We start from the raw sequence: 15435 nt of genomic DNA on the forward strand, positions 1-15435 counted from the left end.
ATATGAAAAGATTCCCTCCAGCAACTATCACTAGGGAAATGCAAATCAAAACAATAACGAGATACTCTCTCACACTAGGAAGAATGGCACGCAACACAAAGAAATAAAACAACTATGGATGGTGAGGATGTTTTGTTGGGAATGTCTACTGAGTTTCTTTTGTAAAACCTTTTGTAAAACCATATAGACACTTCTGAAAAAACTAGGTACTGAGTTTCCAAATGATCCACCAAATCCACTTCTTTTATCTATGCTAAGGACCCTGAAACTCAATCCATAAGAGACATTTATATTTCTGAGTTCTCTGCAACATTATTCACAATGGCCAAAAATTGGAAACAACCTAAATGATCAAGAAAAGTTGACAGAATAAAGAAAACTTTGGGACATAGCTTCTCAATTAAACATTTCTCAGCTATAAGAGTGGACAGAATTACACAACTTACTGTTACATAGATGGATTTTTTGAGTATCATGGTTAGTGAAATTAGTCAGAAGGAGAGGAAAGACAGAATGATCTCTTATATGTGGCATATAAAGAAACAGTAAGAAGATAGAAAATACTCAAAAGCAACAGAAATTGAAACTGGTCTTTAGTAGGAAGATATCATTGCAGGCAGAATGGGAGAAAGTAGGGTGGAAAAAAGGGAGATATACTGGGTCAGTGGTGGAGAGAGGCAGACACTCGTACAGTACCCTCTGGTGCTGGACTGTTTTGTGCATGAATCCTATCATTTTTAGTATTTTAAATCATGGTGCCTAAAATAAAATGTACAAATAAATAAGAATAAAATAGAAATTATATATTATATTTATTTTTTATATTTTATATAATCTTTATTTAAACACCATGATTACAGAATGTTTGTAGTTGGGTTTCAGTCATAAGCAGAATAGCCCTGTTCACCAGTGCAATATTCCCACCACAATGCCCCTTGTCTGCCCCCATATATTTATATTTTTGATAAACAGCTAATCAACCTTAGTATATGCTACAAACTCTTAAATTTTTTCTGTAATTCAAATTCAGTAAATGTCCATGCACCTTTCTCTCATACTCTTTTCCTTAATAATGCTTTATTATAGCATACATCTAAAAATAAATACTCCTTATATTGGTTTCATAAATTTTGAAATCTTGAAACCCAAAAATATGTAAATAAAGAAAAATAAAGTCAAATAAAGAAGCACAGAGACAAATATGAAATAAAATGGCAGGGGAAAAATGAAATAGAGGGGGAAATGAAGGAGAATAGCAGAAAACTGTCAGACTTTTCCAGTCTGAGGGTCCTTCGTAAAGTAGGTCAGAATGTATAAACAAGGTCAGAGTGAATTAACCACAGGATTTGGGAATGACATAAATGTCTTAATACTTTTGTCCTGATTTTTATTTGTTAGTTTTTGGGTTCGGGACCACAATCAGAGGTACTTGGTGTTTATTCTGGGTTCTATGTTCAAAGATCACTTCTGGTGGTGTTGAGAGAAATATATGCAGTGCCTGGGATCAAATCAGGGTTGACTTTGTCCTAATTTTTAAATACAAATTTTAATTTAGTTTTATTTTGTTCTGAGGCCACTCTTGGCTCTACCTAGTGCTGCTTTAGGCTCACTCCTGGCTCTGCACTCAAAATTACATCTGATAGTGCTTGGAGGAAAACATGAGATGCTGGTGATTGAACCTACCTACCCACTGTACTGTTGCTCCTACCAATATCTACTTTCTTAAAGGATCATTTACTTTGTGATCAAAGCAATCAACATGAATTTGGCCTGTGCTTCCTACATTATAGGCAAGACTACTCAGAACAATTTAGAAATCTCCAGGTCAGTGTACTTTCGAAGGCTGAGAGAGACATCCTTTGCTTCTGCCTCTCATGTGTCCAGATTCTGAATTTTTTACCCCATTTTCCTTATGCTTCAGAGAATCTTGTAAGTAAAAATATTTTCTGGCTGACACTCTTTTGTGAGTTTTATATTCCCACATTGTAAGAGAGAACTAACAAAACTCATTAAGGATTTTGTAAAACAGAGGAAATAGTTAAGCTAGACCAGATTTGTTTTTGTCTTATTAATGGCATTCTTATTTCAGACTGTTAAAATAGTGCTTTCAACCTCCCTGAAAGTGATTCATTTTTTTTTGTTTTTGTTTTTGGCCCACACTCGGTGACTTTCAGGGGTTACTTCTGCCTATGCTATCAGAAATCACCCCTGTCTTACAGGACCATATGGAATACTGGGGAATTGAACCACAGTCCATCCTAGGTTAGCGTGTGCAAGGCAGATGCACTACTGCTTGTGCCACTGCTCTGGCCCCAGTGATTCAAATGATTCAAGTAACTTTATTCTATATTGCTTATGTATAAAGAAATACTTTACATCAAGATTTTTAAAAGGAATTTCAACAAGATTAAAAGGCTAAAACCTTTTTTTTGGGGGGGGGGGGCCCACACCCGGCGGTGCTCATGGGCTACTCCTGGCTATCTGCTCAGAAATAGCTCCTGGCAGGCACGGGGGAGGAGGGGGGAAGGGGGAGGGCATATGGGAATCCGGGATTCAAACTAACCATCTTAGGTCCTGGATCGGCTGCTTGCAAGGCAAACACCGCTATGCTATCTCTCCGGCCCAAAAGGCTAACCTTTTTAAGGGAAAAAGTAAAACCAGTGAAATAGCCAATGAAAAGCATGTCAGCAACGTTAGGGAGGGCAGGCCTGCTCTAACAAGATGTAACACTTAGGCAAAAAAGAAAGAACAGCTTTGTTTCTATATAAAGGTAAAGATTTTTTGAATGTTAAAAGACACTATCATAAAATTCAGACCAACCAAGAAAAATAAATACCTTAATAACTTTGTGATTCATAGTTATTCAATTAAAAAAGAAAAGAAAAAGATACGAGAATATCACTAATATCTATAATTAGCTAAAAGCATGTGAATATTTATTTTATAATTTTGATTATTGTATTAATTTATATGTGATGTTAATACAAAAGAAGTCTAGCATGGAAGTATAGAGATTTGAGGCCAAAGTGATAGTACAGCAAGTAAGGAGCTTGTAACTGATCCAATTAAGATCCCTGGTACCCCATCTTATCCCCTTGATCCTGCCATGAGTGACCTGTAAGTGTAGAGCCAGGAGTAAGACCTGACCACTGCCAGGTGTGGTCCACAAATCAAATCAAATCGAAAAATAAATAGACAAAGCTATTCAGATGCTCATTATTAAATATGCAATTTGATATGTTAGAATTATTTAAAACAATAAAATGAAGTTAAGTATCACATTTAGACAATGTATTATTAACATAAACTAACAAAGACCAATATTATAAGTTTTATTTTATTTATTTATTTTTTGGTTTTTAGGACACACCTAGTGATGCTCAGTGGTTACTCCTGACTATGTGCTTAAAAATTGCTCCTGGCTCGGGGGAACATATTGGACAACAGGGATTGAGCCCAGGTTCGTCTTGGGTCAGCTGCATGTAAGGCAAATGCCCTACCGCTGGTCTATCGCTTCAGCCCCTTTAAGTTTTATTTTTAAGAGACTATAAATAAAAGTTTTAAAATAGGGCTAAAGAAAGAGCTCAAAAACTATATATTAAATGATGTATCAAAATTGTAAAATATAAAGAATACCCTCATAGTCTATCTGTGGAAGTGTTAAGGCCTTCATTAAAATAGTCTATGCATATTTAAAATACTAATATTTTCTTAAATATTAATTTCTAAGTATCTATATATAGCATTTAAAATTTTTACTGAAACACAATAAAACATAAATCTTTATTAAAAATAAAATAAATCTCATCCATAAATAGTGTTAATAATTATTTTTATTATATAGTAATTACTAAATGCCAGAAAATTTCTCAAATGATCCATACACATAGCTTCAGGTAATTTATACTAACCAATAAGGTGGCATACAAATATTGTTCCAGACAAAATAGAAGTACTATGGCAAGTAAGGTTGCAAAATGTGCTGAATAAAGATATATGGTTGGGGCCAGAGAGACAGCATGGAGGTGGTGCATTTGCCTTGCATGCAGAAGGAGGGTGGTTCAAATCCTGGCATCCCATATGGTCCCCCGTGCCTGCCAGGAGCGATTTCTGAGCCTAAAGCCAGGAGTAACCCCTGAGTGCTGCCGAGCGTGACCCAAAAAAACAAACAACAAAAAAAAAACCCCAAACAAAACAAAACAAAAAACATCTAATCCCTTCAAAAAATGGGGAGAAGAAATGGACAGACAATTTGACAAAAGAAGAAATAAAATGGCCCAAAGGCACATGAAAAAATGCTCCACATCACTAATGATCAGGGAGATGCAAATCAAAACAACTATGAGGTACCACCTTACATCACAGGGATTGGCACACATCACAAAGAGTGAGAACAAGCAGTGTTGGCGGGGATGTGGAGAGAAAGGAACTCTTATCCACTGCAGGTGGGAATGCCGTCTAGTCCAACCTTTATGGAAAACGATATGGAGATTCCTCCAAAAACTGAAAATTGAGCTCCCATACGATCCAGCTATACCACTCCTAGGGATATACCCGAAGAACACAAAAATACAATACAAAAAATCCCTTCCTTACACCTATATTCATTGCAGCACTATTTGCCATAGCAAGACTCTGGAAACAATCAAAATGCCCTTCACCAGAAGACTGGCTAAAGGAACTGTGGTACATATACACAATGGAATATTATGCAGCCATCAGGAGAGATGAAATCATGAAATTTTCCCATACATCGATGTACATGGAATCTATTATGCTGAGTAAAATAAGTCAGAGGGAGAGAGAAAGATCAGAATAGTCTCACTCATCTATGGGTATTAAGAAAAATGAAAGATATTCCTGCATTAATTTTCAGAGACAAAAGAGAGGAGGGCTGGAAGTTCCAGCTCACTTCATGAAGCTCACCACAAAGAGTGATGTGTGTAGTTAGAGAAATAACTACATTGAGAACTATCATAACAAAGTGAATAAATGAGGAAAGTAGAAAGCCTGTCTAGATTACAGGCAGGGGTGGGGTGGGGTGGAGGGAGATTTGGGACATTGGTGATGGGAATGTTGCATTGGTGATGGGGGTATTCTTTACATGACTGAAACCCAACCATAATCATGTTTGTAATCAAGGTGTTTAAATAAAGATATTTTAAAAAATTAAAAAAATAAAGACATATGGCTTACTTATGAGCAGAACCAGGCTTCAGTTCCAAATAGTCTGAAATCAGAAGATTTGGAAAACCTAGTAAATAAAATATAATATGGGGCCAGAGAAATATCACAGAGGGTAAGGCATTTTCCTTCCAGTCATCTTAGCATTTATCTCAAGCACCATACTAGGTCCCCACAGCACCACTAGGAAGTGACTTCTGAGTGCAAAGCTGGGAGTTAGCCTGAGTACTGCTATTGTGTCACAAAACAAAACAAAAATGTGGTATATATTTAGGACTGTTCAAGAAAGACCTAGAAGGTGAAAGGCTACCTTGAAAATTACAGAATAATATTGACATAATTTCATTATGGAACCAAATTTGAGTATGTTTGATTACATACATAAGTGAAACAATATCACTTATTTTAAAATTTATTCATTTTTGTGTAAACACTGTAATTCACAAAGTTATTCATAGTTGAGTTTCAGGTATAAGTGTTCCCACACCTATTCCATCACCAATGTCAACTTCCCTCTAACAATGTCCCCTTTTCCTTCCTATCCTCCAGCCTTCATCCTCAATGGGCACATTTTGAAGCTTGGTTATTGTAGTCTGGATCTCCTGCTTTTAGTTTTTTGGTTCTATGATTTAGGATATTATTGTTATGTAACACTTCTTCACTACCACTATATCTGAAGTCCCTATCCCTGCACCACCTTCTTCTTTCTTTCCCCTCATTCAGTTTCTTTTCTTCCTTATCGTTAGTTCAATGGTCCAGGTTTCAGGATAATATTTGATACCTTGATTTTACTTGTCCTAATAACCCACAGATAAGCGTATGCATTCTGAAATGTTTTTTAAAAAGTTTTTATTTTATTTTATTTTATTTTTATTTTTGGTTTTTGGGTCACACCCAGCAGCGCTCAGGGGTTATTCCTGGCTTTATGCTCAGAAATTGCTCCTGGCAGGCTCGGGGGACCATACAGGATGCCGGAATTTGAACTACCATCCTGCGCCTAAGGCAAACGCCTTACCACTGTGCTATCTCTCTGGCCCCTAAAAAGTTATTTTTATGAACCAAAGTTACTGCAGCAGTTAGGACACATGTCTTGCATATATGCCCAAACCAGGTTCAATTCTTGGAACCTCATGGTTTCCTGATCACAGCTGGGTGTAGCCCTGGAGGCCCCTCAGCTACAGTCAGGTAATCAGGGAAGTCCTTACAACCATAGAGTCTTTACATTTCCTAGTGTCTTACAATTGTAGGTGCCCCTCAAACCTCTGTCCCACCACTCAGGAGCATACTTCCCCACCTCAAAGAGAAAGTTATCTCTAGGAGATGCAAAGGTGTGCTCTGGAGAGAAGAATGAAGTGAAGCTTCCATTTTTAGCTCTATATTATTTCTGAGTTGCTTGAAATGATAAAAAAAAACAATTCACCATGCATTGTTGCATTGTTTGCCTTTAAAATTGTGCATGTGTGGGTATGTGTGTATATGAGCACGGCGAGGGAGGCATATGGAAAACAGTTTGTCTCTACAGATGTTTCTACAAATGTGTTTCTGGCATTTGGTTACATTTTTTTTCCTCTTTCAAAATTTGATCCAAATATCTGTTAAATTCAACCTTTAAACTTTCCAGAAGTGTTTTCAGCTCATATAAAAGACTTTAACCTTAAGCCTTTTCAGCTTTGGTTCTACCATGTTTATAACTGTTTTTAAATAACCACATTTTGGGTTAGCTGTTGAAAGACATTTTAATAGTCACTTATAATAGGGAAAACTTCAACTGTGAGCCTTGAGTCTGTAGCTAGAAAAACCTGGCTCCAAAGAACATTATAGCTTTTTGGTCAATTATCAATTGGCAACATCTAACTTTCAAACAGAAAGAACAAGACAAATCACAGACCAGTGGTTTAAATGCTATGATAGGAGGCTGCAGAAGAAACTTGCAGGCTATAGATATTAGATGGGAGGTTTTTTCCAATTCCTTTTGTAGACTATTTTAAGATTATGTGATTCTTTACTTTAAAAGAACAGAGGATGTTCTTATACATAGGAAAATTATATATTTACTTGTACACATATAAATTTCTATCAGAAAACACAACACAAAGCTGAGACACAATTTGAGTCTCCTCTGGTATGATAAATGCCAAGCCCCTTTGATCCTGACTTCCTTACTGTTTTTCAACCTTAAATACCATTAATGCCCTAAGAGAAGAGTTCAAACCATGAAACACTTTTTTTTGTGTGCTTCAAGTCCTTCTTCTTGTGCATGTCTGCATCTTTAATGAAGAAAGATGTCAGGAAGAAATCTGAGTGATAAACAAGATTTGTTACCAAGACTGGAGTGAAAGTATGGCAGGTAGGTTGTTGCATGCATGAGACCCAAGTTTGACCCCTGAAACCCTATATGGTCTCCTAAGCACCACCAGAAATGAACTCTAAGCATAGAGCTAGGAGTAAACCCTGAATACCACAGGGTGTGACCAAAATAAAAAAATAGAACAACAACAGAAAAGCCAAGACACAAAAACAGCACAACTGAGATAACCCACCCCAGAGGTCTGGTTATCTGTATGTTTAACAAAAATGATTGAGCCCTATTTTTAGTGAATATTAAAATTAAAAGAAACTAAAAGCATCCTTAAAAGCAAAGGAATAAAATTATACTTTTAGCTATATGGATATTGGTAGACAACTAAATTTAAATTAGAATTAAATTTAAATATTAAATAAGTTAAATGAATTTAAATTATTATTAAATTAAAATTGAATTTTAATTATATTGGTACAAATAATCTAAATTTAGATTTAGATAGACTTAGTATATCTGTATTCATCTATATTAAGCACACATATGATAACTAACAACTTTGACAATAGTCAAATACTAACATGGGGCTTTTGTAATTATAATGAGATATTTGAACAACAACAAAAAAATAGCATGCATGGTATAAAGATAAGAGTGTATGGAAAAAAAGTAACGGAGACTATCCTATTTAATTAACAACTGTATTGAAAAAGAGCCCAGAGAATGGCTATTGGACACTAACAAGAACTTAAAATGCATTAACTAATGATGAATGATATATCCTAGATCATATATATGATCAAAGATATATTCAATATCAGAGGTATCATCTGGAAAAAAAATGTTGGCTTGAGAACTATGCAAAGATAAATATTTGTTAATATATATTCTAAGGTTAGAAAGAAGCAAACACTGGAGAACTCACCTGCAATTAGAAAGGCAAAGTGGATCCTCCAAACTTAAACAACAATAATTACTTGAAGCAGTGTTCAAAACAGAAACATACCAACACAAATTTTAAATAAAAGGACCTCCTGTCAATGGTCATTATTTGTCTGGAATATTTTAATGGGACATTAGATGGGCTCCTTGGGCACTTTGGAAGTGGTGAGGTGAGATAACTGTGTATCATAAATGTCAAATGTCAACACTATTGTAAACATGTTATTTTAATTATTGTAAACTAAAAAAATGGCAAGATTCTTTTTATTTATCCATATATTAACTGGTCTCCAGTTACTAAACTAATGAAAAGGGGGTTGAAAATTCAGTCAATTACTATTTAGTGCCTACCAAAATTGGTACTTAGAAAGTACTTTTGGACTACACCAGTATGACCCTCACCAATAGCAACACAGACTAATCCATTATTTTAGATTGAACTGTATGTGGTTGCAGCAGAAAAGAGCAAAAAATCAAAATGACCAAAACTTTACCCATCTTACTACCCACTTCTGAAGAAAACACCACAACTCTCACCTATATTCTAAAAGTCAGGTTCAATTCACTGTCTTGTAATTTAATAGTCTTCCTATAGAAACAGTACAGTCAGTTGAGATTGGCTTTCAGCTAAAACTTCATTACCACTGAAGCTAAAGCATGATTAAGTGACTTTATTCAGGTCACAAAGGTCCTTTAAATAAATAATTTTGAAATATAGCTTATAAACCTGCAACTACTAGCACAGACTGAAAGAATGGGGACTTAAAAAGGAAGTTTGCTTTGCTAAGGATAGACAAAAGATTGTAAATACCTCTCTGTCAATTATAATCTAATCTATTTTCAGAATGAAACAAATTGAATGGGTGGTAGAATCTTCCTGAAGATGCACAGGAAAGCAAGAATTACATTTTAAATGTTCTATTGCAACTAAATCATTAATTTAATAAAATATTTGCATTTCTGGTCAGGCCCAGTCATATTCCATATATTCATTACTACAGAAATCACAGGTAGAATATTTCCTGTATATTTCAGGAGGTCTAATTCATTTTACATATTACTTTCTTTTTAAAATTTTTATGCAGTAATATCTATTCTAAAAGCATTTAAAATACATTAATTTACATTACATTTTAAATACCAATTTTATGCAGTTTCTTTGTACTTTCTACATAAGCCTCATCTTACCTTTTATATTTCCCCAAATTATCAATTAAGCCTGACAAGTAAAATAATAATTCAACTCAGGTCTTTTTATTTAATTCATGGCAAAGGGAGAATAATATAGCTAAAAATAGCTATTTCAATGAACATTAGTTTCTAAGATTTTTTTAAAAATAATTTTGGTTATGTTGAGAACTTAGAGAAAATGTATTTTTTCAGTGCTAATGATGCTCAGAGGATACTCCAAGTTCTGTACTTAAGAATTACTCAGGACCAGAGCGATGGTACAGAGCCGTAAGGCGTCCGCCTTGCTGGTACTAGCCAAAGACGGACCGTGGTTCGATCCCCTGGCATCCCATATGGTCCCCCAAGCCAGGAGCAGTTTCTGAGCACATAGCCAGAAGTAACCCCTAAGCATCACAGGTTGTGGCCAAAACAAAGAAAATATAAAAAAAAGAATTACTCACTGTGGTGCTAACAGGACCATATCAGATGCCAGGGTTGGTACCCATGTCAACTTGTTCAAGGAAAGTACCCTACTTGCTATACTATTACTCTAGCCCCTAAGTTATGTTTATAACTAAGAAAAAAATAAGTGTCTTAAGGGAAGCTATTTAGAGCACTGTCACAAGTATGACAAAGTTAAGCAAAATATTTCTTACAAAATATTGCTTAAGGATATTCACACTACATTAAGGACACCCTTAATTTATCATTGAAGAATATAGATACTACAGTGACAAAATTTCAGATTATTCCCCCCAAACCCACATTTTTGTTTTAGTATTGGAATCGCTTATGAAATACAATATGTAGCAAAATATTTAATTTTATTTATCTCCATCACTGCCTTTGAAAACATAGTAATCAAAATTTTCAACTTTGTGCCCCTTTTCTTTCTTATCCTATCAAATGTAGAATTTTCAAAAATGGGTATAACAAATTGGCCCAAGTCTTACAGTTTAAAAGAGGTACTATCTCACAGCAGTAGGGTGCTTGCCTTGCATGTGGCTGACACGAGAGGGACCTGGTTTGATTCTTGGCATCCCAAATGGTCCCCCAGCCTGCTAGGGGTGATATCTTAGTGCAAAGCCAGGAATAACCCCTGAGTGCTGTAGGGTGTGGCCCAAAAACTAACCAACCAATCAATCAATTTATAAAGTTTTTTTTTAAAACGATATGCTATCTTGGAGTTGTCATTTGGCTATGATTTACACAGAACTGTACAAATATCTTTGTATTAATAAGCATCCCAGGAACCTCAGTGGACAACACTGACCAATAGAGACTGCACAGTGAAGCCTTTCTTGATCTACTTTTTTTTTCAGGATCATAATAACTTACTTCTAATGACATGGATATGCCACTTTCAGTACATGACTTATGTCCATTAAATGTTCCTCAACTGTGCCTGCTCTCTGTGACCCTTGATAGATATGTATGAATTTCCTAAACAAACACTGAATATACATTTCTATTATAACACCCTAACTCTACCAAATATCAAACCAGATCCTTCCTTCATTTCTTTGAAGCTTATGCAAATTTACAATTAGAAATACTTCTCAATCTAAGGTGCTTTCTTGCCAGTGAAGCCTCTTTCTATTCAGGTGTTCTTGTATTTTTAGATGACAGGAGCATATTAGTACTTATATATAGTACTTACATATATATATATAACTATATATTTTATTTGTTATTAGGAAATTGAGCTGGTAATGAGTTCCTAAATGTCATTGTAAAAGTTCCCAAAGTCTTAGCTATAATCCCAAATATACTATATTTAAGAAGATCCATATTGATCCAAATTAATCCTTGCAGTTGTGAAACTGATAGGTCTAGAATCTATTTCCAGTAAAAGTTCTGCCTGCAGACCTTCATACCACGTGCCTCTAAGGAACTAAAATTCTGATCAGAATGGGGAAGGCACAATATGAAGAAATGCAGCTGACATATGTAATAGGCTCCCGAAACCTGAATGCCAGTTGAAAAGGACTAAGAGAGTTCTGTTAAAGCTTGATAAGTTTCCATGTTTTGCTACACTGAGAAAGGGATTTTTCAGTGTATGCTTATCATAGATCAGAAATTCTCCAAAACAACTTGGGCCAACACTAGCATTTTTGTATACTGGAAATTTTTAGAAAAGACCATTTTCAGGCCCATCACAGGTGCATTTATAATTTAGACAGAAACTCTCAGGGTAGTCCAGAAGTCTTTGCTTTTACAAGAGAATTTTAGAATCTTACAGTACAAAGTCAAGTTAAAGAACTGACTCTAGGGCTAATTAAATTTGGTTTTCTTTTATATAAACCCTTTTACCAGAATTATTTAGAACTGAAGAATGAGCTATCTTTTAAAGAAAAGTCAGGAAAAAATAGGTCAAAGGGGAATCAGGTTGAGTATTGTGTGTTTTATATTTTGCTAGATTTTCATCCTATTATACCATATTCATCCCTAATTTCTTTGGATTTAGGACTCATCGTCAAGAGTACTAGCAAGGAGTGTGGTGAAAGCATCAGAGAAAGATCTGATTCTCCACAAATCCTAGTGAATTCTGTACAGCTTACCACTATGAAAAATCTTTTCCAAGTAACAAGCAATAATAATAATTGCAGTGAACAATACCTATTAGATAATCCACCAGACTCTCCAGCACAACTAAGATAACATGAGACATTTTGTACATCTTTCCTCAGTAGATATTTATAAAACTATAAAAAGTTAAATAGCATAACAGTCAACACATATGTGCAAACTTCAGAGCAAATACCTTTAAATCATTTTGTATATGTGCTGTTGAAGAGAGCACACCTTTAAACCATTTTGACTATTGACTATAAAAAACATTTGAATAGGTATCCACTTAAATATGAATTTGTAGTACTCTTAATGAAACAGATGATCTATTAGTGGACAATATTTATAACATTTAATAGTGCGTGAGAAAACGCCCACTAAAATACAACTCTATTCACACAGTTTTATCAGGTCATCAACGACTATTACTTTGTTTCCTAATATTGTTTAAAGATGTAAGATAAAAATCAAGGTTATAAGTAATAAACCAAAAGTATACCACAGAAGAACTATAGGTCAGATATACCAGAAACAGAAAGGATTTTTCTACACAAAATTAATGTTTCCATAATTAGCTTACACCTGCTTTTGTGGAAGAAAAAAAGAGCTCAGGCACCCCTTGTATATACCATTATTAGCAACTTGATTGAAGAAAAAAAAAGTAATTCATGCATTCTGGGGCAGCAGTCTTCATTGGAATGTGGATAGTGCTGAGAAATAAACATTATTTTTCTCTGGCTTAATTTGTAGTAGCATATCTTTGTTGTTATTTTTTCAAACTGAGGCCTAGTTATCAAAACATAACTGTTTCCTTCTTTAGTGATAATTCACATTACTCATAACCCCCCAAATTATTCCAAATATTAAGAATAATAAATACAACCCTTCTTACCTTTCATGCCAAACTTGGAGTGTCTTGCTAATTTCAGCAAAAAGAGCATCACTACCAGACAGAATCCCACCACAGATGCAATTACCACCACAGCATAGACCTAGGGAATGGAAAAGAAGAAAGTTATGATCTTGCTAATATGCTCTCTGTATCCACATGGAGTGGAAGACAATCAGGATGATAGTGATGATAATAACAGTTCATATTTTTATATTTATAGTTTGCTTTTCTAAGAGCTTTCTATAAGTGCATATCCTCAATCCTCTATAACTCTATAATAAAGTACTTATAAATGAGAAAACAAATTAAAGCATATAAAATGAAGATTAAATAATATAGATATCAATAACATATAATAAATATAATATAATATAATAAATACTAATAAATGTATACAAATATAATAAAGATAACTATATTACATATATCTCTATCTCTCCCTTCATTTACTATTTATTAGCTAACTGGAGAGGGAAAGAAGGCAAGAGAGAAAAACAAGAAAGAAGGCATAATATTGACAAATATTTGAAGGTAGTAAATATGTACTAGAACTCATATAATTGTCTCTGCTAAAAACTTTTTATATATTTTTTTAAATATTAGATTTCAACTGCTCTTAGGCATAAGGTGCCTTATAATAACATTTTTTCAACTTGGGGCCATATGGCTTTCATCTGAGCCTTCAGGATATTTAAGGGGATTAAGGTGAAAATCATATACAAAGAGGCCTTGGGACAAGAGAAGGGCCAACAACAGGTCAGGGAGACTACAAACAGGAAACAAGTTTGGAAGGGGACCATTGCACCAAAAAGTTTGAGAAACACTGTTAGCACAGTGTATTGAGGTGGAAGGAACAGAAGGGCTCTTGTGGGTGAGGTCAGTTTGTGAGAATCCATGAAGTAGCACACTTGTGACATTTGCACTTTTATATATGCATGAAATAGACTAATAAAAATGGCTTTTAAGGTTTTAAACTAATTATATTTGTACAATATGTATATTGATGAATACTAGGATTAGGTGAGGAGCTATATGATTTTTCGTGCTACAGTCCAAAATCCTGCTTCTAAACAGCCTGATTCTCTAATCCAGGATTAGGAAAATTTACTACAAACATTACGTAGAAAATACTTTAGAGAGCTATATTGTCTTTTGTTATAACTACAGTCTATTGGTATGATATGGAAATAATTTTGGACAATGTGTATCAATAAAACTATTTTTACAAAAGAGATGGATAGCTAAATTGGAAAGTTTACTGATGCCCATCCTCAATTTACATATCTATTATATATCTTACTCAAAATTTAGATTAAGCTTTATTGTGCTAATTAAGCTGGTGTAATAATTCTCAAGATAGTATTTTTCCCCATTTGTGAAAATCATTAATATTGTTTCCAAGCATTTCTGTTTTTATCCAAGAAACTAGAAAGAGAATGCTAGGTTAACTTTTTGTCTTCTTTGAGGAAGTATATGAAAATTGACTAGGTCTTGTCAATTTGATTGCAAGTTGTCTCACTGTCACTTTAACAAGACATTTTAAGATAACAACCATACTCAGACTTAGGCTCTGAATTATGAAAATGCTGCACCTAAAATTTTGCATTTTGGGATTATCACAATGGGGGCAGAAAGAGTACTATGAACACTAATGGGTCAAGAGCATAAATATTGTATAATTTATTTTTCCCTGGGCAATTATCTCCCAAACAGAGAATCAATCATTTGTGTCAGTAGTACTAAAGTGCTTAGTATAAAATATCTGTGGAGTTTTTGTTTGTTTGTTTTTGTTTTGGGGAGATGGGGTTGTCCTCACCTAGCAGTGCTCAGGGCTTATTTTTTGACTCTGTAGGTAGGGATCACTTTTGATGGGGCTCAAGGGACTGGGACTGGGAATCAAACCCAGAACAGCTATATGCAAGAGAACATGCCCTATTACTTGCTGTACTATGGCTCTAGCCCAAAGCCACAGTTTTAAGGCAATAAAATTTTGAGGAATTTTTTTTGTTTTTGGCAGCATTAATATTTATCTTGGTAGAGCTGCCAATCACATAGTGAAAGGCAGTATAGAGTGGGACCTTGCATTTGGGAGAAAACAGAGGAAAAGAGGGTGATAAAGTCATGTTGGTCATTCATAAATTGTGGAAGTTTTCCTTGTAAAAGCCAAGAAAGTAAATATTTTTTCATATTTGAAGGCTGCAAAACAGCCATAGGCAATATATAAATAGCTTTTAAGAGTATTATAATAGGGTATATCAAAGGGTTATCTTATAATTAAATAAAAGTAAATATCTAGAAAATCCAATATCTATAGATACTATACTTATCTATAGTTATTTACATTTCAATGTCATAAAATACTTATGTTGCATTATGT

General features: G+C 34.5%; 1 protein-coding gene across 3 annotated transcripts in view; it reads right to left on the minus strand.

Moving 5' to 3' along the window:
• The window catches only part of NTRK2 (neurotrophic receptor tyrosine kinase 2), a 380358-nt gene that overhangs the window by 315644 nt on the left and 49279 nt on the right, over positions 1 to 15435 (minus strand). For all 3 annotated transcript variants that reach the window (XM_049770641.1, XM_049770643.1, XM_049770642.1), the window contains one exon: positions 13059 to 13158. In XM_049770641.1, the coding sequence (XP_049626598.1) occupies positions 13059 to 13158 (100 nt within the window). The remainder of the gene's footprint in view (positions 1 to 13058; positions 13159 to 15435) is intronic.

The sequence above is a fragment of the Suncus etruscus genome, chromosome 3 (assembly GCF_024139225.1).
Source record: "Suncus etruscus isolate mSunEtr1 chromosome 3, mSunEtr1.pri.cur, whole genome shotgun sequence".
NCBI lineage: Eukaryota > Metazoa > Chordata > Mammalia > Eulipotyphla > Soricidae > Suncus > Suncus etruscus.